Source organism: Hypanus sabinus, chromosome 15 (genome assembly GCF_030144855.1).
Source record: "Hypanus sabinus isolate sHypSab1 chromosome 15, sHypSab1.hap1, whole genome shotgun sequence".
Taxonomy (NCBI): Eukaryota; Metazoa; Chordata; class Chondrichthyes; order Myliobatiformes; family Dasyatidae; genus Hypanus; species Hypanus sabinus.
In genome coordinates this window covers 46,519,616-46,545,097 of record NC_082720.1, presented here as the reverse complement: position 1 = coordinate 46,545,097, position 25,482 = coordinate 46,519,616, and the positions used below count along the sequence as shown (strand labels likewise).

At 39.6% G+C, this 25,482-nt stretch overlaps 2 protein-coding genes across 2 annotated transcripts in view; one reads left to right on the top strand and one right to left on the bottom strand.

The window, feature by feature from the left end:
- Nucleotides 1-1,181: 1,181 nt before the first annotated feature.
- Nucleotides 1,182-25,482, top strand: part of LOC132405464 (prostate androgen-regulated mucin-like protein 1 homolog) — a 50,533-nt gene continuing 26,232 nt past the window's right edge. Inside the window, exons 1-2 of the mRNA XM_059990294.1 lie at nucleotides 1,182-1,456; nucleotides 2,034-2,726. Coding sequence (XP_059846277.1) covers nucleotides 1,405-1,456; nucleotides 2,034-2,726 — 745 coding nt within the window. The 5' untranslated portion in view covers nucleotides 1,182-1,404. The remainder of the gene's footprint in view (nucleotides 1,457-2,033; nucleotides 2,727-25,482) is intronic.
- Nucleotides 14,440-25,482, bottom strand: part of LOC132405466 (uncharacterized) — an 87,372-nt gene continuing 76,329 nt past the window's right edge. The window contains exon 3 of the mRNA XM_059990297.1: nucleotides 14,440-17,777. Coding sequence (XP_059846280.1) covers nucleotides 17,544-17,777 — 234 coding nt within the window. The 3' untranslated portion in view covers nucleotides 14,440-17,543. The remainder of the gene's footprint in view (nucleotides 17,778-25,482) is intronic.

The window sequence follows — 25,482 nt, the reverse complement described above, 5'->3', positions numbered from 1 at the left end:
TGGGCCTGTTATGTTGGCTGTCGGCGCGCTACACTGTTTGTATCGATGTGCACGTTATAAATAAAACTGAATCCTGAATCTTGAACAATCTTTTCCCTTGCTTCCCATTATATTCACCCCAGTTTTAACTGAAATCCACCAGCCTACACGGTGAGATTTCAAACTTCTGTCACCGCATCTGTACCAATGGGACTTTATTGAAAAGTTGTGATTTGGTAAAGATCGACATACAGTTACTGTATTAGGTCTTAAATCTGAAACGTTATCGCTTGCTTCTCTCCAAAATGATGCAGTCTAATCTGCGGTGTATTTCCAGCGTTTTCCGGCCATCAGGATTATGCACAGGACATGGATAAAACGATACTGAAACACCGTGGTCTGGTTTTTAGCAGAGAAGGCCTGGGGCTAATGATGTTATAGTAATCTATACATTAGAGAGGATGAGAGGCTCATCTCCGCATTGAATAAATCACGGAGCTGAAAGTACTTCAGTTCAGCGCGTGACGGCTGCAGACATTTTGGCTGAGTCAGACCCCACCATTCGCTATTAATTTTGAAATACTTTATAAATGCTCCAGGTTCACTGGACTCAATGAATCAACCCTATTATAAGGTATAATTAGGGGAAATGTTTAAAGTACTTAATTGAAAAATCAATTACAATGATCATTTATAAATAAGCCAGAATCAGACTTCAGGCAGCACCGGCAACAGAGACAGGTTGCATTCATCGATTCCGGAAGATCGTACCCTTTAGAAACCATTGCAGAGGCGGGGGCGGGGGAGCGGCCTATTTTGCAATATAATTGAATTAGATACCATATCTGATACCAATTTCGGATGGCCGGTAAATTCTGGCCCGTGTAAATAGTCCAACCAGAGGAATTCCTCAGTGCTCCGCCCATTGATGCAGCGCCGTGTTGTGCAGACACCTCTGCGCGGTTGGTTAAGAGATCAGCAAAAAAAAAATGCCGCACATCCGCAACTAGGTTGGCATGCCCGCTGCAACAGGTTACGAATAGTATTTCAAAATTAATTTCTGCCAGTCCCGTTTAACACTGCTCCTGCGTCCAGCCATGACCCCTAGCCCTTGTTTCTCATATATCTACATCACTCCAAGCGCTCTTCGCCGGGGGTTGGAAATTGCGGTGGGCTGGGTTTATTGTTTAACTGACGCGCTGCTCCAACTTACTGGAAGTGTAGAGCACAAACCTAAGTCGATTTCTTTCAGTTCCGGCTGTAGACTGTTGCTGCTCTCATAGGCTGCGTTGTTCATCGCACAATACTGTAAATGCATTTTCTATTCAGGGAGGTTATGGTTTCAATTTTGAAGGCGTGTTTTTCACGACTTTGACAAGTTATTGGAAGGCTGAATCGATTTGGAGGACAATTCAAGGAACCACGATGTGGGCGAAACTGATGTTCATTGCGTGGCAGCACTTTATTTTTTCCTCAGGTATGTAAATACAAGTTGTTAAATTGTGAACGCTAAGCAAAAAAAAAACAAACCCTGCACTTTCAGCTTCAGTATAGCATGATCATTATTTGCGAAGAGCTAAAGAATATTCTGATATTTATAATGCAAATATAGTTGTTTTTTTGACATAGCTAGCATTTATTTTAGTCGGAAAAACCTTGTTTCACCAAATGGCTTCTGGCCATATTAATTTGAGCAAATCTTTCCACCCGATACGGCTACTGTATTTCGCGGTCCTCCACGGCAGCCCAGTGTAATGCTCGGACTACAGTGGCAGGATACCAAAGAATAACAAGATAGACGGTCTTCTGTAAACTTTTGCTTAAATTAGAGGGACTGAAAGCCCTTATTGTGTAGATACCTCAAAATAAACAGCACGGCTCTATGCAGCGGAGCAGTCGCTTCAGAAAATGAACAGGCAGAATACGAAAGTATCTCTTTTAAAAACAACTACATAGCAAATTGTATTTCGCATTTTGGCATCTAAATCAATATATTTTCGTGCACTTTGTGTGGTGCTAAATAATCAGTGAATATTCCCTTTTCTTTTCTCCAGCTAATGACTCGACTGCGCACGAAACACAACGAACAGGTTTTTCAACAGACGTCAGTACATTTCTATCAGAAAATTCACCCACCACTTTTACCTCCGCCACGCCTCTTGTCACAAGCTTGCAAAACACAATGGCACACAGTACAAAAGTAGGTCGCAATTCGGAAAACGGTACCGCGACACGTTCTATATCCTCTATCTTCAATCAAACATTTTTACCAAATACAAACCACTCAAACAAGACTGTGCCCCTCAACACTGCGGCGATGAACCTCACTTTTGAAAACAACACAGATCCTAATGTCACAATCGCGCCGAACACAATAGCTCCCAATGCAACTTGTAACAGTTCGGTAACAGTAACAAGTTACTCACCCACTGTAACAAATAGTTCAGTAGAAGAAGAGATTACAACTAATACAACGGATAGTCCGATTGTAAATAGTACGGCCCAGCCAGTTTCACTGCACTCTTTGACCAGCAATACTTCTTTCACAAGCCAGGAGCCAACCTCCTTTACAACTAGCATTGAATACCGTAAGACCACCGCAATTAATGTCTCTACTACCACCTTTACACATCCTGTTGTTTCTACCACCCTTGTATCATCTTCGAGCATAACTCCTTTACTAAGCAAGAATCATTCAAATACTAGCGCGGAAAGAGGAAATACATTTGCAGCTCCAAGCAAAACAGGTGAGAATTTATAGTACTATGTCAAATATGTATTGTTGAGGCCCATAAATCAGCACTCACTGTAAAATATGTACTGCTTGTCTGTCTGTTTCCATTGCGTTCTTGTTGACAAAGAGAGGGGTAATAATACTTTGAAATAAGAGGATAGATAATGACATTGATGAGAGAGACTTGAATATGTAAATGTATTTGAAAGGCCAACTTATGGAGGCAGACTGGTTCAATAATTTTAAAGCTCTTAACATTCCACTGGATTTCTGAGGCTTCATCTCAAGTGATGGAAAATCAAAATGAGTTATAATGACCAGCCTGTAGAAAACATTAGTAATACCCTGGGCAGAGTACTGTAGTATATGCTGCATTAGGCAACACACTATCAGAATGACATTGAGACTTAAAAGGATGGACAGAGAACATTTAACAAAATGCTTCCTCATATGATGAAATACCAACCTGAAGAAAGACTTGGGCCACATTTGGAATTAATTTAAATTTGCTGTCCCACTGTTGTCTATGTCAATGTCAGTTGTGAAACATATTGAGCCATAATTTGATAGAGCAGTGCATCTTACAAATTCTGGCATTACTTAATCATGCCATTATAAGTTTGAGTTTTGAATGTTTTGTTTTGCTTGGAAAGCTGCTAAGTGCTGTAGTGAACAGAACAAGGAACTATAACAAAATATGATATAACTATATATCAGTATAATCAAACAAACTGATGAAAGCAACAGCTCAACTGTAGAAAGGAAAAGGAGAAAGCAGGGAATGAAGGTTTGGTTAAGTGACAGTAAAATGAGAAAGAAATTGTTATGTATTAATCTCAAAATTTCCAAAATATCAGTTAAATTTAACCCAACGAATTGGTAATTCCCAGTGCAATTGAGATCCAGTAACTAGAATTAATCTAAATGATTTTGGCCTGGAGTTTCTGACATTGGTGAACTGCCTGTACTTGTTGCTGTCTAACCCATTAAGTCTACTTTAACTTGGAATGGATCTTCTTCCACAATTTCCTGAACAAAATTGCATTGAAGATGTTGGGCAAGTTCCGGAGAGAGCAGCCTCTGACTTCCAAAAACAATTTAAAATAATCACCTGATTAAAATTTGGAAATTTAAAATAATTTAAAACAATTAATACATTTAACTCAATCAATTCAGACAATCATGTCCATGTTCTGAAACAAACTATCCAGCTATTTCTCAACCTACTTTGCATGTTGAAATGTCCGTCACTACTGCTGAGACCAATGTTTCATAATGCTGCAGAGAAATTTCTCATGCATTCATTGTATTAGATCTTATTGTCATTAGTTACTCTAAATTTGTTTGTTTTTTTCAGCATGTTAGTTATTTAATTCTGATTCACCTTTTATTCTAAACATAATTGCCAGATAAATTTCATTTTATTTCTGCTAGTTTCTCAAGTTAACAATTTTTACATCTATTCATTTAAACATAATAGCTTCACTTTTATTCTTGATTCTTATGTACTATTTTTAGCAGTTTTGTGGCCCCTTAATCTGCCACATAGTTAAAGCCAGAATTTAAAAAAATCAAATGTTTGACTTTTATTTCTTGGTTTTTATGGCTATATCATATGCATCTGCAATGGCATAATTTTCATTTCTTCACTCTTACCTCATTGCTGACTCATGAAGCACATTATTTACAGATTTTTTTTAAGAATCTTCATTGCAAATGTTTATTTGTCATGTTCCTGATTTACCTTGCTGCTGTGATATGGTCTGGGATTTTTCATTGATAATACAAGTTATTGCCATAGCTGTGTACTTTTTCAGTTTCAGCCATTGAGTGATCAGATATGTGACTGTGTAAAAGAAAACTATCCAGTCTTTGTAGCTAATCAGTTTGACTTAGTCACTCCCTAGTTCTAAGTTATGTTCCCATGAAAATCTGGTATGAACCCTGGAGGATTCTATTCAAGGAGGCAGAGGGCACGGCTGAGCTCTCAGTCGAGTGTTTAAAATATGCCTTTAGTTAAAAACAGACAGCTGTTGGAATTTCAGCAAAGGATAATACAGCTGAGACTCTACAAGGGCTAAAAATTGATGAAGAGCAGGTACTAGAAAGATCTGTTGCACTTAAAGTAGATAAATCAACTTGTTCGCATGTTTACATGGAGAATAAGCAAGATGTTCTGGCCATATTCTTCCAAACATCATATTTAGGAGTGGTGTTTCAAGGAAATGTTACAGCTTCGTTAAAAACAAGATATAGGAATACAACTAGCAACTACAAAACAACTAGTTTAACCTTGGTGATGAGAAGTTCTAGAAACAAAAACCAGGGACAAAACACTCCATGAACAAATGTTAAGAGATGTTAATGTTAAATGTTAACAAATGCTATTATGGATTGGTTAAAAATAAAATGTTTCTATATATATATATAAAAATCAATGAAAAAATTTTTAATTGATTACTTAATGCATTTTCTACAACACTACAAAAAAACCCCAAGAACAAAATAGGAAATTAATACAGTGCAAGATAAACATACAATGGTAATATAATACAGAATATAATAATTGAAAAAGCACCCAAACTGAAGTCGTGTAAAGTTAGTATCCATCCCCACCCCCGCAAGAAAAAAAAACTCCAGACCAACCAGAGCAAAATGTAGGAAATATAAATCAGAACATTCAAACCCCCAAAACATAAATACAATTAAAAACAGAAGATAATAATGCCTACTACCAAAAAAAAAGCTGAAAGCAATGGACTGAAAAAGAAACTTAGTCAAAAGGAAAGTTATGAAAATACTCAATAAAAGGTCCCCAGACCTTATGAAACTTTATGTCCAAATTAAGAATTGAGTAATGATTTTTTTCAAGATCTAAACAGGACATAATATCGTTAAGCCATTGAGCATGCGTGGGTGGGGCAACATCTCTCCAGCTGAGAAGAATTAGACGCCTAGCCAGGAGAGATGCAAAAGATAATATTCGACGTTTAGTCAAACTCAAACGTATTATCTGTCTCAGCCAAGAAACCAACAAGAGCAATTAAACGGTTAGGTTCTCAGTGGTGATTCAGAATACAGGATAAAGTTGAGAAAACATCCCTCCAAAATTTCTCTAGACTAGGACAGGTCCAGTACATATGAATGAGAGAAGCCTCGCCACTTTTGTGTTTATCACAAAGAGGACTAATATTAGGATAAAAATGAGATAATTTAGATTTGGACATATGAGCCCTATGAACAATCTTAAACTGTAAAAGACAGTGGTGAGCACAAAGAGAAGTCGAGTCAACCAACTTGAGAATCGAGTCCCAAACCTCATCAGATAAAGGGATATTTAAGTCATGCTCACAAGCCATTCTGATTTTATCCAAAGGGTTGCGCTGTAAGGATATTAATTTATCATGAATAAAAGATGTTAAACCTTTACACAATGGATTAATAGAAAGAAACAAGTCCATAGCATTTTTCTCGGGCATCTCAGTGAAGTTGGGTAATAAAGGATTAATGAAGTGTCTAATTTGGAGATATCTAAAGAAATGGGCATTAGGTAGATTAAACTTAGCAGAGAACTGTTGAAAAGATGCGAAGCGATTATCAATGAAAAGATCTTCAAAATACCTAATGCCCTTTATAGACCAATCATAAAATGTTGAATCATGCATAGAAGGTAGAAAAAGATGATTATGTAAAATAGGACTAGAAAGGGAAAAACCATAGAAACCATAAAATTTCCTAAACTGGGCCCATATTCGCAGAGTGTGTCTAACAAGAGGATTAACAATTAGTCTAGGCAAACTACTAGGGAGTGCAGATCCAAGAAGTGCAGAGATAGATAGATCCTTAGTGGAATTCAGCTCCATTGCTACCCATTTAGCGCGGTCAGACTACCTATGGAAAAAAGACCAGAAGATAAGACAACGAATGTTAGCTGCCCAGTAGTATAGACGAAAATTAGGTAAGGCCATGCCGCCCTCTTTTTTAGATTTTTGTAGGTAAGTTTTGTTAATTCTGGAATGCTTACCCTTCCACAGATAGAACAAAATAATAGAGTCTAAGGAATCAAAAAAGGTTTTAGAAATAAAAATTGGAATAGATTGAAATAAGTATAAAAATTTAGGGAGAACATACATTTTAATAACATTAACATGACCTACCAAGGACATAGATAAGAATATTTTTTGATGAAGTGACAGAGAGTGTTGCTGTGTATAAACTGTATGTGGACTTTGAAAAGATATTTGATAAAATGCCACAGGATAAGATTCTCATCAAGATTGAAGGGACTATAGCAGTATGAAAGGGAAATTGGCCAAGTAAAGAGAAAGAGTGGTAGAAAAAGATTTTCTTTTGGATTGGAATGAATTGTATGATGGATATTCCTCAGGAGGTAAAACTGTACAATTATCATTACAGCAATGGTTTGGACTTGGGTGTACAGAACCAAATTTTTAAAGATGCAAGTATATTGAGCAGTGAAGAGGATGGTAGTGGACATGGAGGACCTATTGATAGAATCAGGAGACAGATGACAAATGAAATGCAATAGTAAGAATCAAAGTGTTTAATTTTGATAAGAACTATGAGAAAAGATGATATAAATTAGAGGTTGTAATTCTAAAAGAAAAGGAACAAAAGGGATTTTAAAGGTTGAAGTTCACTGAAATTGACAAGGCAGTCTGTGAATGCCATAAAAAAGCATGAGGTTTATCTTGCAAAGCAAGCATGTCATGACAAACCATTGCAAAGTACTAGTTCCGACTAATATGTCAAATTCCAGATTATTAAATATCAGGATGCAAGCGATGAAGAAAAATGATTCCAAGAATGAGGGATTTTAGTTATAGAATCAGAGGTTGACCTCCTAGAAAGGGAGGAGACTGCAAGGCATTATAACATTTCAAACCACAGGTGTATGATTAGAACAGAATGAAAGAGACTGCACCCATTGGTGGAAGAATCAACAGTCAGGAGGTCAAGAATAAAGTTGAATGGCTTTTAATTGGCTTGGTTGGAAATGCACTGCTTGGAGGTGTGGGCAGAATTGCAGTTTAGATGTGGAAATAGATTGAGTCGAAGCATTAAAATGGCTCTGAATAAATAACTCTAAGAAAAGAATTAGCATTATTCTAGAGGCAAAGATGGGGAAATGGGACTAATGCATTGCTCTTAAATAGAGATGATATGGTTCTAATGAGCCATATAGCCTCTTTCCATATTATGTATTAAAAGCTATACATCTTGAAAGAAGTGTATTGAACTGTAATTAATCTCATATATGCATTCCATTTCAATATTAAGTGGGGAAATGATCAATATTGATGCTTCTCATAAGATTATTGTTTTGCATCATTAGACATGGCTCAGGTTAGTGGTCCATAGGGCCCATATGACCAAGGATAAGATGTCTCATTTTTATTTAGATATATCTCCATATTGTGATAAATATAATAATGGAGAAGCTTCACTCATTCGTATGTTTTGGACATGTCCAAGTCTTGGAAAATATTGGAAAGAAGTATTTCAAACTTGCTCGATACTTATCAAAGTAAACTTTAAGCCTAATCCTTTGACCGCTTTATTTGGTATTGTTGGAGGAAAGGGTATTATTTTGGAGTCACCTGACTTGCACATTTTGGCTTTTATTTCTTTTATGGCCAGAAGGATGCTCTTGCTTAAATGGAAAGATGTGGTCCCTCCTATTCACGCCCAATGGTTATGTGATGTGATATCATGTTTAAATTTAGAGAAGATCTGATGTTCAATCTCTGAATCTAGTCAAGACTTTCAAACATTGTGGGGACCTTTTCTGAATTATTTTCAAAACCTTTGATTTGCTGTTAAAACACAAATGCTGACTAATTTTTAAAACTTCTTTCTTTACTAATCAACTTTGGTCTTGGTAGTGGGTTAGATTATTTTATATAATAAAATTATTTTTAAAAAATTTAAAAAAAGACATGGCTCAGGTTGTTTTCAGGCAATTGTGCTTATAAAATAGTTTAAGGTAAGAGCGTAAATGGCCAATTTTATTTCTAGGTTCATTTAACCATTTAATCACCATGGCTAAAACAGCATAAGGTGAAGCTGCGTACTTTTGCTGATGGTTTCCTTTTCCATATTGACCAAAAAACTAAAACTCAATGCTTCAGGTTTGAATACAACATACATATTTTGTTAGCTGAAAGCACTTACCACAAGAGCTTTGTCTGGGTACCATGGTAGTGTAGTGGTTAGCGTGAATGTTCTGGTTTGAAGATCAATTCCAGCGCTGTCTTGTATGGATTTTTTATGTTCTTCCTGTGGAATGTGTGGGTTTCCCTGGGGGCTCCAGTTTCCTCCCACAGTTCAAAGACATCCCACTTAATAGGTTAATTGGTCACTGTAAATTGTCCTGTGGTTTGGTTAGTGTTAATTAGGTTTGTTGGGGGTTGATGGGGCGGGGTCGCTCAAAGAGCTGGACAAGCCTACTCTGTGTTGTATCACTAAATAAAAACTTAAGAAAGTATTTTCTTAACTATAATCTTAAAATGTAAAGTATGTTTAAAGTTCACGGTACTTGAATTGAGATAATCTTATTAATACAACTATTAACTAAGGAAAGCAAAATGGACTATATCAAGGTGTTTTCTGCAGTCTTAGAAGAATGGATAGAGTTAAATACTTAAAGATAAATCATGATTTTGTGCTCTACATAATCAAACTTCTGTCATGAATAAAATACTGTATGAATAGAAATCAGGGACTTAAAGCGTGGTCATAAAAGTTTGTGATTTTCATTCCACGTTCCATTGTGCCTGCTGCATGATGCGACCTTGGAACATGCAGATGTGCAGTTGAATCCAATGACTTGGAACACCACTTCTGCGACTGCAGTTATATTAGTTATGATTGGCGAAATACTAGCAAAGCAGGCTATCGTGACAACTGTGATGTGGGCTTCTGTGCAGCTCAAATGGCTTTTCCTTGAGCAGGTTGCCACTGTGAAGTCCACTTTAACTTACTGAGATAAATGTTAAGGCATATTTGTCTTTGTTGTCATACTACCCAACACTGCAGTGGCTTTAGTTGGGTTGGATATGTATAAAAGTTCCTTAAAATATCATGGTTGCATAATTACATTCTGTTTCCAAAATTCTGTGACGTTGCACTGTATGTTATAGTGATGATGATAACTAAACCATGAGTCACTAACTGTCATTCTTCCATGAAACTGATAGCAACTTTGAGGTTTTGTCATAATTTATTGTGGAAATCAACAGTTACTGTCCTGCTGAAAGTCTTTCCATTACAATTAATCATCATAATTGAAACTGATCAAATTAATCAGTAATCAAAATAATTTATGCTTAGTTATATGATGTCTATAAGTTATATAAATACCATATTATTATTCCAAAAACTCCACAGCCCAAAAGTCTATTATTTAATTTGGATATAAAGTTGATTCCGGTTAATAGGGTCACATCGGGTGCGGTACATTTTGGCTCAATTAAGCAGCTGCCCAAATTAGCTGAAGTTTTACATAAATAGTTAAAAAGGTATAAAAAAAGACAAACGACTGTTTAACTGAGTAAAAAAATTATAAAACCATAAGGCCATAAAATGTAGGAGCAGAATTAGGCCATTTGTTCCATCAAGTTTGCTCTGCCATTTCATCATGGCTGATCCAATTTTCCTCTCAGCCCCAATCCCCTGCCTTCTCCCTGTATGCCCTGACCAATCAAGTATCTATCAACCGCTGCATTAAATATCCATAAAGACAAGGCCTCCACAGCTGCCTGTGGCAAAAAATTCCACAGATTCACCACTCTCTGGCTAAAGAAATTCCTCCTCGTATCTGTTCTAAAAGGACTGAGGCTTTGTCATGTGGTCTTAGACTCTCCCACCATAGGAAGCATCCTCGCCATCAAGGCCATTCACCACTTACAGGTTTCAATGTTACCCCTCCTTCTTCTGAATTCCAGTGAATACAGGCCCAGAGCCATCACTCTTCATATGACAAGCCATTCAATCCTGAAATCATTTTCGTAAACATCCTTTGAACCCTCTCCAGTTTTAGCACATCCTTTCTAAAATAAGAAGGCCAAAACTGGTCACAAGTGAGGCCTCACCAGTGTTTTGTAAAGTCTCAATATTAAACCCTTGCTTTTATATTGTAATCCTTTGAAGTGAGTTGTAACATTGCCATTACCTTCCTCAGCACAGACTCAATCTGAAAATTAACCTTTAGGGCATCCTGCACAAAGTCTCCAAAGACCCTTTGCATCCCAGTTTTTTGTATTTTGTTTCCATTTGGAAAATAGACAACCCTTTCATTTCTTCTATCAAAGTGCATGACTATGTTCTTCTTGACACTGTATTCCATCTGCCATGTTTTTGCCCATTCTCCTAATCTGTCTAGGTCCTTCTGTGGCCTACTTCCTCAAAACTACCTGCCCCTTCACTTACCTTCTTAACATCTCCAAACTTTGCAACAAAGCCATCAATTTCATCATCCAAATCATTGACATAAAACAAAACAGCATCAGCCCCAACACAACCCCCTGTGGATCACCACTAGTCACCAGCAGCCAACCAGGAAAGGCTTTCTTTATTCCCACTCTTTGCCTCCTGCCAATCAACCACTGTTTTAACAATGCTCGAATATTTCCTGTAAACCGTGAGTTCATAGCTTGTTAAGTAGCCTCATGTATGGTACCTTGCCAAAGGCCTTCTGAAAATCCAAGTACACAACATCAATTTATTCTCCCTTGCCTATCCTGCTTTGTTATTTCTTCACAGAATTCTAACAGATTGGTCAGGCAAGATTTTCCCTTGAGAAAATAATGCTGACCATGCCCTATTTTTTCAAGTGTGTCCAAGTATCCTGAGATCTCATCCTTAATAATCGACTCCAACATCTTCCCAACCACTGAGATCAGACTAACTGGCCTATAGTTTCCTTTCTTCTAACTCTCTCCCTTCTTGAAGAGTGGAGTAACACTTTCAATTTTCCAATCTTCCGGAACCATTCCAGAATTTAGTGATTCTTGAAAGATTATTACTAATATCTCCACAATCTCTTCAGTCACCTCTTTCAGAACGCTGGGTTGTACACCATCTGGTCCAGGTGATTTATCTACCTTCAGACTTTTTGGTTTCACAGGAACCTTCTCTCCTGTTCACACCTTCACACCCTCTGGCACCCGGAACTTCCACCATATTTCTAGTATCTTCCACAGACTGATGTAAAATACTTATTCAGTTTGTCCACCATGTCCTTGTTCCCCATTGCTACCACTCCAATTTTGTTTTCCAGCAGTCAGATACCCCTCTTGCCTCTCTTTTACACTTTATGAATCTGAAGAAACTTTTGGTATCCTCTTTAATATTGTTGGCTAACTTACTTTAGTATTCCATCTTTATCTTCTTAATGACTTTTTAGTTGCCTCCTGTTGGTTTGTAAAGGCTTCCCAATCTTCTAACTTTGCACTAATATTTGCTCTATCATATGCCCTCTCTTTGGCTGTTACGTTGACTTTGACTTCTCTTGTTAGTCACAGTTCTGTCAACTTGCCTTTAGAATACTCTTCCTGTTTGGGATTTATATTTCCTGTGCCTTCCAGGTTTCTTCCAGAAATTCTAGCCATTGCTGCTCTGCTGTCATCCCTGTCAGTGTTTTTTTACCAAGTGTTTCTGGCAAACTCCTATCTCATGCCTTTGTAATTCTCTTTCCTCCACTGTAATATGGAAACATCTGACTTTAGCTTCTCCTTCTCGAATTTCAGGGTGAATTCGATCATATTATGATCACTTTCCCCAAAGGATTCTTTTTCCTTAAGCTCTTTAATCCATTCTGTTTCATTGGACAAAACCCAATCCAGAATAGCTGATCCCCGGTGGGTTCAACCACAAGTTGCTCTAAAAAGCCATCTCATAGGCATTCCAGAAATTCCTCCTCTTGAAATGCAGCACCAACCTGATTTTCCCAATCTACCTGCATATTGAAATCGTCCAATACTATTGTAACATTGCCCTTTTGGCATGCATTTTCCATCTCCTGCTGTAATTTGTAGACCACATCCTTACTGCTGCGTGGGGATCTACATACAACTCCCATCGGAATCTTTTACCCTTGCAGTTCCTTAGCTCTATCCACAATGATTCAACAGCTTCTGATCCTATGTCACCTCTTTCTAATGATTTGATTTCATTTTTTACCAACAGACCAACGCCACCCCCTCTACCTACCTGCCTGTCCTTTTGATACGATGTGTATCCTTGGACATTGAGCCCCTAGCTATAATCTTCTTCCAGGCCGTGATTCAGTGATGCCTACAACATCATACACGCCTTTCTGCAACTGTGCTACAAGTTCATCTACCTTATTCCATCTACAGTTTGTATTCAAATAATATCGTGTATTTACTCTTTTCAATTTTGTCCACCTTCTATGTTGCAATTCATCCTGTTAATGGAAATTTTGCCCAATCAACAATCTCTTGTCACTACACATTGCCCCGCTTGTAAACCAACTACCTCATCTTGAGCACTATCATCTCCCTTTCTAATCATTCTTCTTGCATTGAAATATATCTAGCTCAGGACAGAAGTCACATCATGCTGAACATTTTGATCCCGAACTTTTGATCCCACAACCTCTCCACTAACTGTTCTGGCACTCTGGTTCCCATCCCCCTGCAGCTATGTATTTAAGTGAAATACAGAACTAATTAGAACACTACCAAAACTACTACCATACTATAAAACTATGTATTAGTCCCCAGTAGTTATTGATGGAGCAATTCATCCAGTGTACACTACCGTGTTCTTTTGACTGACTTTAAACAAAATGAGCATGGACATCATGTGCACATATTAGACTGCCTTCAAACAATGCTTTCGATGATTGCATCCTCCAGATCTTCACTTCTGCTGTAACATTCCAGATGATTGTCAATGTCTTCAAATTCTAGCAATTCCTATCGTGTTGAAGTAGTGAAATTGTTTCATTTTCACTGCAGGATATTTCTGGCATCTCCAAGCCTGAATGCTTGAAACCGCAGTGAGCAAAACAGTTCTGAATTGTCTTACTGCTTACTTCTTGCCAACTATCAATGACAAAGATCCCTGATTTTTGAACGCAAACACACACAAGTGATACTATTTAAAAACTTTTCATACTAAGCACAGTGTAGTGTCTGATAGCTCCAGGAAGTGCATGCAACTGATACTAATTAGAAACTGTTTGGCAACGGTCCCCTGTCCCAATTAAATGGCATAGCGTCCCAAATAAACAAAAGGAATCCTGGCTAATTTCTCGATTTATTTTTGTTCTTTAAGAGATGTCCCAAGTAAGCAGCTGCCCCAATTAACTGGAATCCACTTTTGAAATGTTCTATTATGAAGATTTCAAAATAATGGATTTTCAAAGATTTTTCTCTCAAAGTTTTTATTTGTTACGTTGTTGCTTTTAACTTAATCAAATATTCATTCAGATTTGTTGCCTGTGAGAACTCGTTATTGTCTGAACAGTTAACCTAAGCTGCTGGAATCCAGGGATACTTCAGAACTATTGCTTGATACTGCATCCCTCAAAAGGACAATGTTCTTGTGACATGGACAGAGAGTCTGTCTGTATGTTTATTTCAGTTCAGAAATAAGCATGATGCTCTATTGCTAAGTCACCAAAATTAATTGAACTGACTTTCATATTAGATATTTCATATCTAACAAGCAGCCCTTGTTAGATTGTATGTTTAGTGCAAATGTTCAAAGGTGAATTTTTATCTCTCTGAGATCCTTCACATTGTCAAGGTTTTGATGAGATCATTTTATTTGTTTTTGGAGAAGCAGAATGGTAACATTACATTTTTCAACAATCTGTGAAACTATCATGACATTCTGTATATTGTATAATGCCACAACTGGCCTTGAATTAAAAAAAAAGGAACTTCTTTTACTGAAGGTATTCAGCAAGGGAAAGATAGAGAGACAAACCCTATAGTCCCAATATCATTTACTTTTAAATGTACCAATTGAATTGAAGAAATTATTGCACTTTAGCAAATTTACTTCCTATTTTTTAACATTTTTCTAATCAATTGACAGTAAGACTATTCGAGTAATATAGAATCGTGAAAATGTACAGCTCACAAATATAAACAAGAGAAAATCTGCAGATGCTGGGTACCTGAGCAACACACACAAAATGTTGGAGGAACTCAGCAGGCCAGGCAGCATCTATGGAAAAGGGTATAGTCGACGGTTCTGGCTGAAACCCTTCGGCAGGACTGGTGAAAAAAAGCTGAGGAGTAGATTTAAAAGGTATCTTATCCTTGCAAGTAGAACAAGTGCTACACCTCCTCCCTCACTACAACACTTCACCTCCTGTGAATCTGTTGGAGTCATATACTGTGATCGGTGCTCCCGGTGTAGCCTCCTGTATGTCAGAGCCACCTGCCATAGATTGGGAGACCGCTTCACCGAGAACCTATGCTCTGTCCGCCAGAAAAAGCTGGATCTCTGAATGGCCACCCTTTTTAATTCCACTTCCCATTCCCATTCCGACATGTCCATCCATGGTCTCCTCCACTGTTGTGATGAGGCCATACTTGGCTTGGAGGAACAACACCTGATATTCTGTTTGGGTGGCCTCCAACCTGATGGCATGAACATCAATTTCTCAAGCTTCCGGTAACACCCCCACCCTCCTTTTCTTTCAGCAATTCCCATCCCCTTTTCCCTCTCTCACCTTATCTCCTTGCCTACCCATCATCTCCCTCTGGTGCTCCTCCCCCTTTTCTTTCTCCCATGGCCTTTTGTCTCTTTCACCAATCAGCTTCCCAGCTTTTTACTTCATCTCTCCCCTTCCAGGTTACACCTATCACCTTGTCTTTCTCTCTCCACTCCAACCATCTTTAAAATCTACTCCTCAGCTTTTTTTCTCTTGGTCTGCTGAATTCCACCAGCACTTTGTGTGCGTAGCTCAGAAATATGCTGACAAGAATGGCTATTTACACAACACCAATTGCCCACATTAGGCCAATATCCATCTATCCTTTCATATCTAAGTACCCATCCTGGTGTCTTTTAAACACTGTGATTGTATCTGTCCCTGACACTTCCCCGGCAGCTCATCCCATACATAACCACCACCCTCTGTGTGAAAAAGTTTGCCCCTCATATCTCCTTTTTTCCTCTCACCTTAAACCTGTATCCACTCATTTCAGATTTCTATGTATGATTCCTGATAAAATATCAGGAATATATCCTTTCCCTCCACTGGTGCTGCTTGACCTAATGAGTTTCTCCTGCAGTTTATTTTAACATCCCCGTGGATCTCTTCTGCACTTTTCTAACGCTGTGACAATTTTCCTGTCGCATGATGATCAGACTGTATGCAGTTTTCCAAGTGTAGGTTGACCAGTGCATTGTACAGCTGCAATATGACATCCCAACTCTTACACTGAATGTCTCGGCTTATGAAGGCAAGCCTTCTTTGTGACCCTTTCCATCTGTGTCACTATTGTTAGTGGGCTATCGACTTGCATTCCAATGTCTCTCTGTACATTGTTGCTCCTGAAGCCCCTGCCATTTACTATATATGTCCTGTTAGTACTTGATATTCCAAAGTGGATTACTTTGTACTTGTCTAGATTAAATTCCATCTGCTGTTGTTTCACCCAGTTTTTCAAATCTCTTTCACAACCTTCTTTACTGTCTACTATACCACATTTTTGTGTCATTGGAAAACTTGCTAATCATTCCATCAAAGTCATGACAAACCACAGTGATGCTAGCACTGATCCCTGCAGAACACCACATGTCTCAGGCTTCCAGTAAGAAAAACACCCCCCAGTCACTACCCTCTGTGACCAAACATGAAGGCAATTTTGAACCCAGTTTGCTAGCACACCATGAATCCAATATATTTTAAATCTAATAATGCAGGGCTCTGATATGATTTTTGCTAAAGACTATGTGGGTCACATCTACTGCGCTGCCTTACCTCATCAAAACATTCAGTCAGATATGTGAGACAAGATTTCCTCCGCACAAAACTAGACTGACACTTCCTAACCCGGCCTTGCTTTCCCAAGTTGACATAAACACTGCCCCCTTAGAATGTTTTTTTTCCCAAATATTTTCTACTTTTGATGTAAGGCTTACCAACCTGTAGAGTCCTTGCTTATCTCTACTGCCCATTTTGAAAAGGGAACAACATTAGCTACCCTCTCATTAGCTACAGTATCTGTGGCTAATAAAGATGCAGCAATCTCCTTTACAGTCTTCCACCCCTTTGCTTTCCATAGCAGTAGAAGTTAGATACCATCAGACTCTAATGGTTTTGAGGTGTGGTCAAATAGAGTTGGACTCTCTATATACTGCCTTAAAATTCACTTCTGAATGCACTTGGTAAATTAACATTGTCACATGTACCAAGGTGCAGTAAAAACTCTGCTTGCATATCATTTATATACCGTTTGTAGATCAAATCATTACATCAGTCCATTGAGTTAGTGCAAGATAAAGCAATAGCAGAATAAAGTGTTACAGTTACAGAGGAAGTAAATAATAAGGTGCAAGATTATAGTGAGGTAGACTGTGAGGTTAAGAGTTCATCTTATACTGTGGAACTGTTCAGTAGTCTTATAACATTGAGGTAGAAACTATCCCTGAACCTGGTTGTATTTGCTTTCAGGCTTTTGTATCTTCTTCCCAGTGTGAGAGGGGAGAAGAGAGAATGCCCAGGGTGGGTGGGATCTTTGATTATGCTGGCTGCTGTACTGATGCGGTGAGAAGTACAGACAGAGTCCACGGAGAGGAGGCTGGTTTCCATGATGTCTCACAGTTCTCTGCAATTTCTTGTGGTCATAGGCAGTGGAGTTGCCATGCCAAGCTGTGACTCATCTGGATAGGATGCTTTCGATGGTGCAATGGTGAGGGTCAAAGAGGACAGGCCAAATTTCCTGAGGAAGTAGAGATGATGGTGAGCTTCCTTGGCCGTGGCATCAATGTGGTTGGGCCAGAACTGGCTACTGATGATGTTCACTCCCAGGGACTTGAAGCTCTCAATCTTCTTCAAAGATAAAAATAAAAGATCAGCTTTATTTATATGTACATCAAAATATGTCATTTGTGTCGACAACAGACACAGTCTGACTATTTTCTGTGGGCAACACTTCCTGCAGCAATATAGCATATAATCAGCTTCCTAACCCTAACCTGCATGTCTCTAGAATGTGGGAGGAAACCCATGAGGTCATGGGGAGAACGTACAAACTCCCTACAGAGCGTGGCAGGAATTGAACCCTGATCGCAATCGCTGGCACCGTGAATCATTATGCTAACCGCTACACCATTGTGCCAACCCTCTTGTCCTCTGTGCTGTTGATGAGAACAGAAGCAGGTGTACTGCCACCCCCTTCCTGAAGTCAATGGCCAGCCTTTGTTTTGCTGATATTGAGAGAGAGGTTGTTATCTTGACACTGTCACTAGGCTCTCTATCCCCTTCTTGTACTGCAGCTCATTATTATATAAGATGCAGCCTACCATGGTGGTATCATCTGCACACTTGTAGATGGAGCTCAGACAGAATCTTGAGTGGACAGGTAACAGAGTGGGGGGCTGAGCACGCAGCCCTGAGAATAATCGTGGCAGAGGCAATGCTGCCCTTCCTTACTGATGTTGTCTATTCGTCAGGAAATCAATAATCCAGTTGCAAACGGAGGTGTTGAGTCCCATATCTAGGTGTTTGGAGATGAATTTGCTTGGATTTATAGTACTGGGGAGTATTATAGCAGAAGCATTATAGTATTTTATGATTTCCACCCACCTAAGAGGAATAGATATTAAGCCGAGAAATATTAAGAGGAATAGATAGAGTGGACAGCCAGCGCCTCTTCCCCAGGGCACCACTGCTCAGTACAAGAGGACATGGCTTTAAGGTAAGGGGTGGAAAATTCAAGGGGGATATTAGAGGACGGTTTTTGACTCAGAGAGTGGTTGGTGTGTGGAATGCACTGCCTGAGTCAGTGGTGGAGGCTGTTAGACAGGTATATGGAGGAATTTAAAGTGGAGGGTTATACGGGAGGCAGGGTTTAAGGGTCAGTACAACATTGTGGGCCAAAGGGCCTGTACTGCGCTGTATTGTTCAATGTTCTATGTTCTAAACTGAGAGACTAACATAATCCCAGTCAATGTCAATAAATTCCTGACTACTCATTCATCTTTTTACACTACATTGCAATTTTCCTACATAGTAGCTCTTCTACTTCCCACTGACCATTGTGAGGTCTATAATATCACCCCATCTAAGCGTTTGCCCAATTTCTTACTTCTAAACTCCACCCATTTAGCTCATTCCATCATTCCTCCAGATATCTTCCTTGAGCACCTCCGTAACTCTCCTGATTAGCAGCGCATCACCCCCTTACTATCATGCCTGAAAGGTCCATACCCTGGGCTGCCAGGTTTGTTCGAATGGCTTGTCATATGAAGAGCATTTGATGGCTCTGGGTTTGTATTCACTAGAACTCAGAAGAATGAAGGGTGACCTCATTGGAAGCTATCGTTTGGTGAAAGGCCTTGATAGAATGAATATTTCCTATGGTGGGAGAGTCTAAGACCAGATGACACAGCCTCGGAATGGAGAGGTGTCCTTTTACAATGGGACTGAGGACAAATTTCATTAGCCAGAGGGTAGTGAATCTGTGGAATTCTTTGCCACAGGTGTCTGTGGAGGTCAAGTTTTTATGTATATTTAAAGCAGGCGTTAATAGATTCTTGATTAGTCAGGGCATGAAGGGATACAGGAAGAAGGCAGGAGGCTGGGGCTGAGAGGAAAATTGGATCAGCCAGGATGAAATGGTGGAGCAGATTTGATAGTCCAAATGGCCTAATTCTGTTCCTATATCTTATGGTCTTATGGTTTGCCCTGCCCTCAACAACATTTCCATGGTTACAGAACTATCGTAATCTCAGGTAATGAACCATGCTGTCAGATTATCCATCTTCCCTGTGAGGCTCCTTGCATTAAAGTAAATTCAGTTAAGTTCATCAGTCCTCTCGTATTTTCCCCACCTGTTTATGTCTGCTCTGCCTGCTAGATTTGCCTGTTCTATTTTCTGCAGGATTCTTACTCCCCACCTGTACCACTGTTATTCTCGGTCTCACCGCCTTGCCTGCATCACTAATTTAAATTTTCCTAAGTATCAGTAACAATCTTCCCTATGAGAATATCAATCCCCTTCTACTGTAGGTGCAATCCGTCCTTCTTGTGCCCCAGAATAGATCCTAATGTTCCAAATATCTGAAGCCTTTCCCACTCTACAATCTATTTAGCCATTCATTCAGTTGTTCAATCTTCCTGTTTCTATACTCACTAGCATGTGGGCCAGGGAGTAATTGTGAGATTACTACTTTGGAATCCTGTCTTTCAACTTTGTACCTAACTTCCTAAATTCTCTTTGTAAGACCTTGTCTTTTCTTATCTATTTTGTTAGTAACAGCATGACCACTAGCTGCATGCCCTCCACTTTAAGAATATTTTGCACCTGCTTTAACCCTGATACCAAAGAGGCAACATCCCATCCTGGAGTTTTGCTCACAGCCACAGAAACCCAGTCTGTCCACGACTATCAGGCCCCTTTCTGTGCCTGCCTAATCTTTGCCATTCTCTGGTGTACGACAGAGCCAGGTATGATGCCGCTGATTTGGCCTTTGCTGTCATCTCATGAGTAGCCATGCACCCCAACAGTATCCAGAACAGTAGGGCTGTCAGAGAGGTGAATAGCCACAGGCCTACCTGCCTGCCCCTTTTGGCAGTCACCCTCCTACTGCCAGGCGTGCTGACATCCCTAAAGCTCCTTCATACTTTCTGCCTCGTGTATGCTCTTTCATGTGTTCAGCTGCCACTGCAACTAATCTCTGCAGTCCGAGAGGAGCTGCAGCTGAACAATACGCTTCATTGACTGAGGTAATATTTAAGAATAGCAACCATGCCCCAAGGGAGAAATTGAAAGGAGCTGGCTTAAACTCTCTAGGACTCATAAGAATGAGAGTTAATCTCATTGAAACATATACATTTCTTCAGGGGAGTGGCAACAGAAATGAAGGGATAATGTTTCCCCTGGCTGAATGTCCAAAACTCTGGGACACATTGCCAAAATAAGGGGTCAGCCATTCAAAATTGAGATGAGAAGGTATTTCTTTACCCAAAGGGAGATGAGTATATGGAATTTGTTGCCCAGGATGCTGTGGGTTCTCAGTCAGAATATATATATATATTTTTTTTTGATATTAAGGATATTTAAGGATATAGATTAGCTCAAGAAAGATCAGCTGTGGTGTTACTAAATGGTGAAGCAGGTACAAAGGCAGTATTCTCTATTTCTACTTGTATGTTCTTATAATTTAAAGAATAAGCAGGAGATCTGACTAAATCAGAACTGACTAAAATGCTTAGCAGTAATACAGATGATTTTTTTGTGAATTGAATTCTCATTAACTGTTATTGACATGAAATATTAACTCTTTTGTTCTCTGCATAGATTCATTTACCTGAACAACTGAATATCTTCAGCATTTATGTTTTACTTAAGATTTCCAGCATTTTTAATAATTTGAATAAGGAGTTCTAAGTATAAATTTGGGAACAGATTTGTTGTGTTTTACTAACATGAGAAAAAACTTGCATTTTATATTTATACTATGTAAACATAGGTGCCAGAGAATTTAAAGAATGATATGTGAGGTGATCATTCACATTCTACCTTGCTTCATTGCTGGGTTTCATCATGGGAAAGGGAGGAAAGGAAATTTCATATTCAATGTTGCATTCACTTTAATCAATATAAGATTGAAAGTGCTATGATTTAGTCTTTAATGTGTACTGTTTATCGTTCTCTTTTTCTCCTACATTGTACATATATTTTCAAAGGAGAAGTACATTCTTAAGCAAATGTTATTACATCTCTGAAATGGACCATTACACAGTGCACAAATCATTCAGGTTGTTACTGTTCTGGCAATATTGTTTGTGTTGAGTCTGCCCTGGTTCAAAGTGCTTAGCCACTGCTTTTCAGCTGATTTAGGAACTTTGTGTGCAAAACACTAATTGTAAGGATTATTCAATGTTTTTAGCATCAGTTCATCAAAAAATAGTCTCAGGGCATGGGAGCAACTAACAAGATTGAACGGAGATTCAAACGAGAGGACATGATTTGAGAGTTAGGGGGCAAAAGTTTAAGGGAAACACGAGGGGGTATTTCTTTACTCAGAGAGTGATAGCTGTGTGGAATGAGCTTCCTGTAGAAGTAGTAGAGGCCAGTTCAATTGTGTCATTTAAGGTAAAATTGGATAGGTATATGGACAGGAAAGGAGTGGAGGGTTATGGGCTGAGTGTGGGTAGGTGGGACTAGGTGAGATTAAGAGTTTGGCACGGACTAGGAGGGCCGAGATGTCCTGTTTCCGTGCTGTGATGGTTATATGGTTATATTACAGTGTTTGTTGCCAGAGAACATGTAGTGGTGACAATCACTTTGGCTGTGGAAATCCCCAGCTACTGCTCATTGAAATCAGTAGGTTGCATTGAGTAAGACATTAAGAATCTTTTGAGAAGAGTGGCTACAAACTACCTTTGCAACAGGCTGTGTAGAAGCCCTCGCAAGGAATTTCGATAAATGAAACAAACCATATTCTGTGGCGAAATGTTTTAAACTGAGGTTGAGGGCTTGCGATCATCTTGATATAACAGCTCACACTGGGAGATTTTTCCTTTTCTCTGTCCCACTTTATGCTGTGCCCTGCATATACTCATGACTATCATGGGTGTTAAACTGCTGAAACATGACATCTGGTGACTGAGTAGGTCAATTTTCCTGACTGAGGTGTTCTCAAAGCTGAGAGATCTTCGTTTTGATTTGAAACCTCCATGGTAGTAATCTCTGGATTGCTGCCTGTGCCATGTGCCATTTGAGGTAAGAATAGGACTATTTGGCAGGTGAATGTGTGGCTGAAGAATTGGTGCAAGGGGCAGGGTCATTGGGATCTCTTCTGGGGAAGGTGTGAACTCAACAAGAAGGATGGGTCACACCTGAACCTGAGTGGGACCAATATCCCTGTGGGCAGGTTTGCTCGAGCAGTTGGGGAGGGTTCAAACTAATTTGCAGGTATATTGGAACAGAGCGATAGGGCTGAGGTTGGGTCAGTTGATATGCATGTGGATGCAGTGTGTAGAGAGACTGTGAGGAAGGACAGGGAGATGACAGGGCAAAATTGCAGTCAGTGGGATGAGTTAAAGTGAAAACAAGACTGAAGGTGTTTGAATGCACACAGTATACAGAAAGGGTAGGTGATCTTGTAGAGCAGTTAGAGATAGACAGGTATAATGTTGTGGGCTTCTCCAAGTCATGGCTGAAAGAAGGGGCCTAACATCCAAGGATGTATTGAAAGGACAAGCTCATGAAAGCAGAGGGGGTGGGAGTGGCTCTACTGGTAAAAATTGAAATCGAATCCTTAGAAAGAGGTGACATAGGAGTGAAAGATGTAGAATCCTTGTGGGGAGACTTAAGAAAATACAACAGTACAAAGACAATAGACAATAGGTGCAGAAGTAGACCATTCGGCCCTTCGAGCCAGCACCGCCATTTTGAGATCATGGCTGATCAATTACTATCAATACCCGGTTTCTGCCTTGTCCCCATATCCCTTGATTCCCCTATCCATAAGATACCTATCTAGCTCCTTCTTGAAAGCATCCAGAGAATTGGCCTCCACTACCTTCCGAGGCAGTGCATTCCAGACCCCCACAACTCTCTGGGAGAAGAAGTTTTTCCTTATCTCTGTCCTAAATGACCTACCCCTTATTCTCAAACCATGCCCTCTGGTACTGGACTCTCCCAGCATCTGGAACATATTTCCTGCCTCTATCTTGTCCAATCCCTTAATAATCTTATATGTTTCAATCAGATCCCCTCTCAATCTCCTTAATTCCAGTGTGTACAAGCCCAGTCTCTCTAACCTCTCTGCGTAAGACAGTCCAGACATCCCAGGAATTAACCTCGTGAATCTATGCTGCACTTCTTCTACAGCCAGGATGTCCTTCCTTAACCCTGGAGACCAAAACTGTACACAATACTCCAGGTGTGGTCTCACCAGGGCTCTGTACAAATGCAAGAGGATTTCCTTGCTCTTGTACTCAATTCCCTTTGTAATAAAGGCCAACATTCCATTAGCCTTCTTTACTGCCTGCTGCACTTGCTCATTCACCTTCAGTGACTGATGAACAAGGACTCCTAGATCTCTTTGTATTTCTCCCTTATCTAACTCTACACCGTTCAGATAATAACCTGCCTTCCTGTTCTTACTCCCAAAGTGGATAACCTCACACTTATTCACATTAAACACCATCTGCCAATTATCTGCCCACTCATCCAGCCTATCCAAGTCACCCTGAATTCTCCTAACATCCTCATCACATGTCACACTGCCACCCAGCTTAGTATCATCAGCAAATTTGCTGATGTTATTTTCTATGCCTTCATCCAAATCGTTAACATAAATGCTAAACAGCTGTGGTCCCAATACCGAGCCCTATGGCACCCCACCAATCACCACCTGCCATTCTGAGAAACACCCATTCACCGCTACCCTTTGCTTTCTATCTGCCAACCAGTTTTCTATCCATGTCAATGCCTTCTCCCCGATGTCCTGAGCTTTGGTTTTACCCACCAATCTTCTATGTGGGACCTTATCAAATGCCTTCTGAAAATCGAGGTACACTACATTCACTGGATCTCCCCCATTTAACTTACTGGTTACATCCTCGAAAAACTCCAACAGATTAGTCAAGCATGATTTGCCCTTGGTAAATCCATGCTGGCTCGGCTCAATCCTATCACTGCTATCTAGATATGCCACTATTTCATCCTTAATAATGGACTCTAGCATCTTCCCCACCACCGATGTCAGGCTGACAGGTTCATAGTTCTCTGTTTTCTCCCTCCCTCCTTTCTTAAAAAGTGGGATAACATTAGCCATTCTCCAATCCTCAGGAACTGATCCTGAATCTAAGGAACATTGGAAAATGATTACCAATGCATCCGTAATTTCCAGGGCCACCTCCTTTAGTACCCTAGGATGCAGACCATTTGGACCTGGGGTTTTGTCAGCCTTCAGACCCATCAGTCTTCTCATCACCATTTCCTTCCAAATGTCAATCTGTTTCATTTCCTCTGTTACCCTATGTCCTTGGCCCATCCATACATCTGGGAGATTGCTTGTGTCTTCCTTAGTGAAAACAGATCTAAAGTACTCATTAAATTCTCCTGCCATTTCTCTGTTTCCCATAATAATTTCACCCACTTCATTCTTCAAGGGCCCAACATTGTTCTTAACTATCTTCTTTCTCTTCACATACCTAAAAAAGCTTTTGCTATCTTCCTGTATATTCCTGGCTAGCTTGCATTCGTACCTCATTTTTTCTCCCCGTATTGTCTTTTTAGTTAAGTTCTGTTGTTCCTTAAAAACTTCCCAATCATCTGTCCTCCCACTCACCTTACCTCTGTCATATTTCCTTTTTTTTAATCCTATGCAATCTCTGACTTCCTTTGTCAACCACTGTGGCCCCTTTCCCCCCTTTGAATCCTTCCTTCTCTGGGGGATGAACTGATTTTGCACCTTGTGCATTATTCCCAAGAATACCTGCCATTGCTGTTCCACTGTCTTTTCTGCTAGGCTATCCGTCCAGTCAACTTTGGCCAGCTCCTCCCTCATGGCTCCAT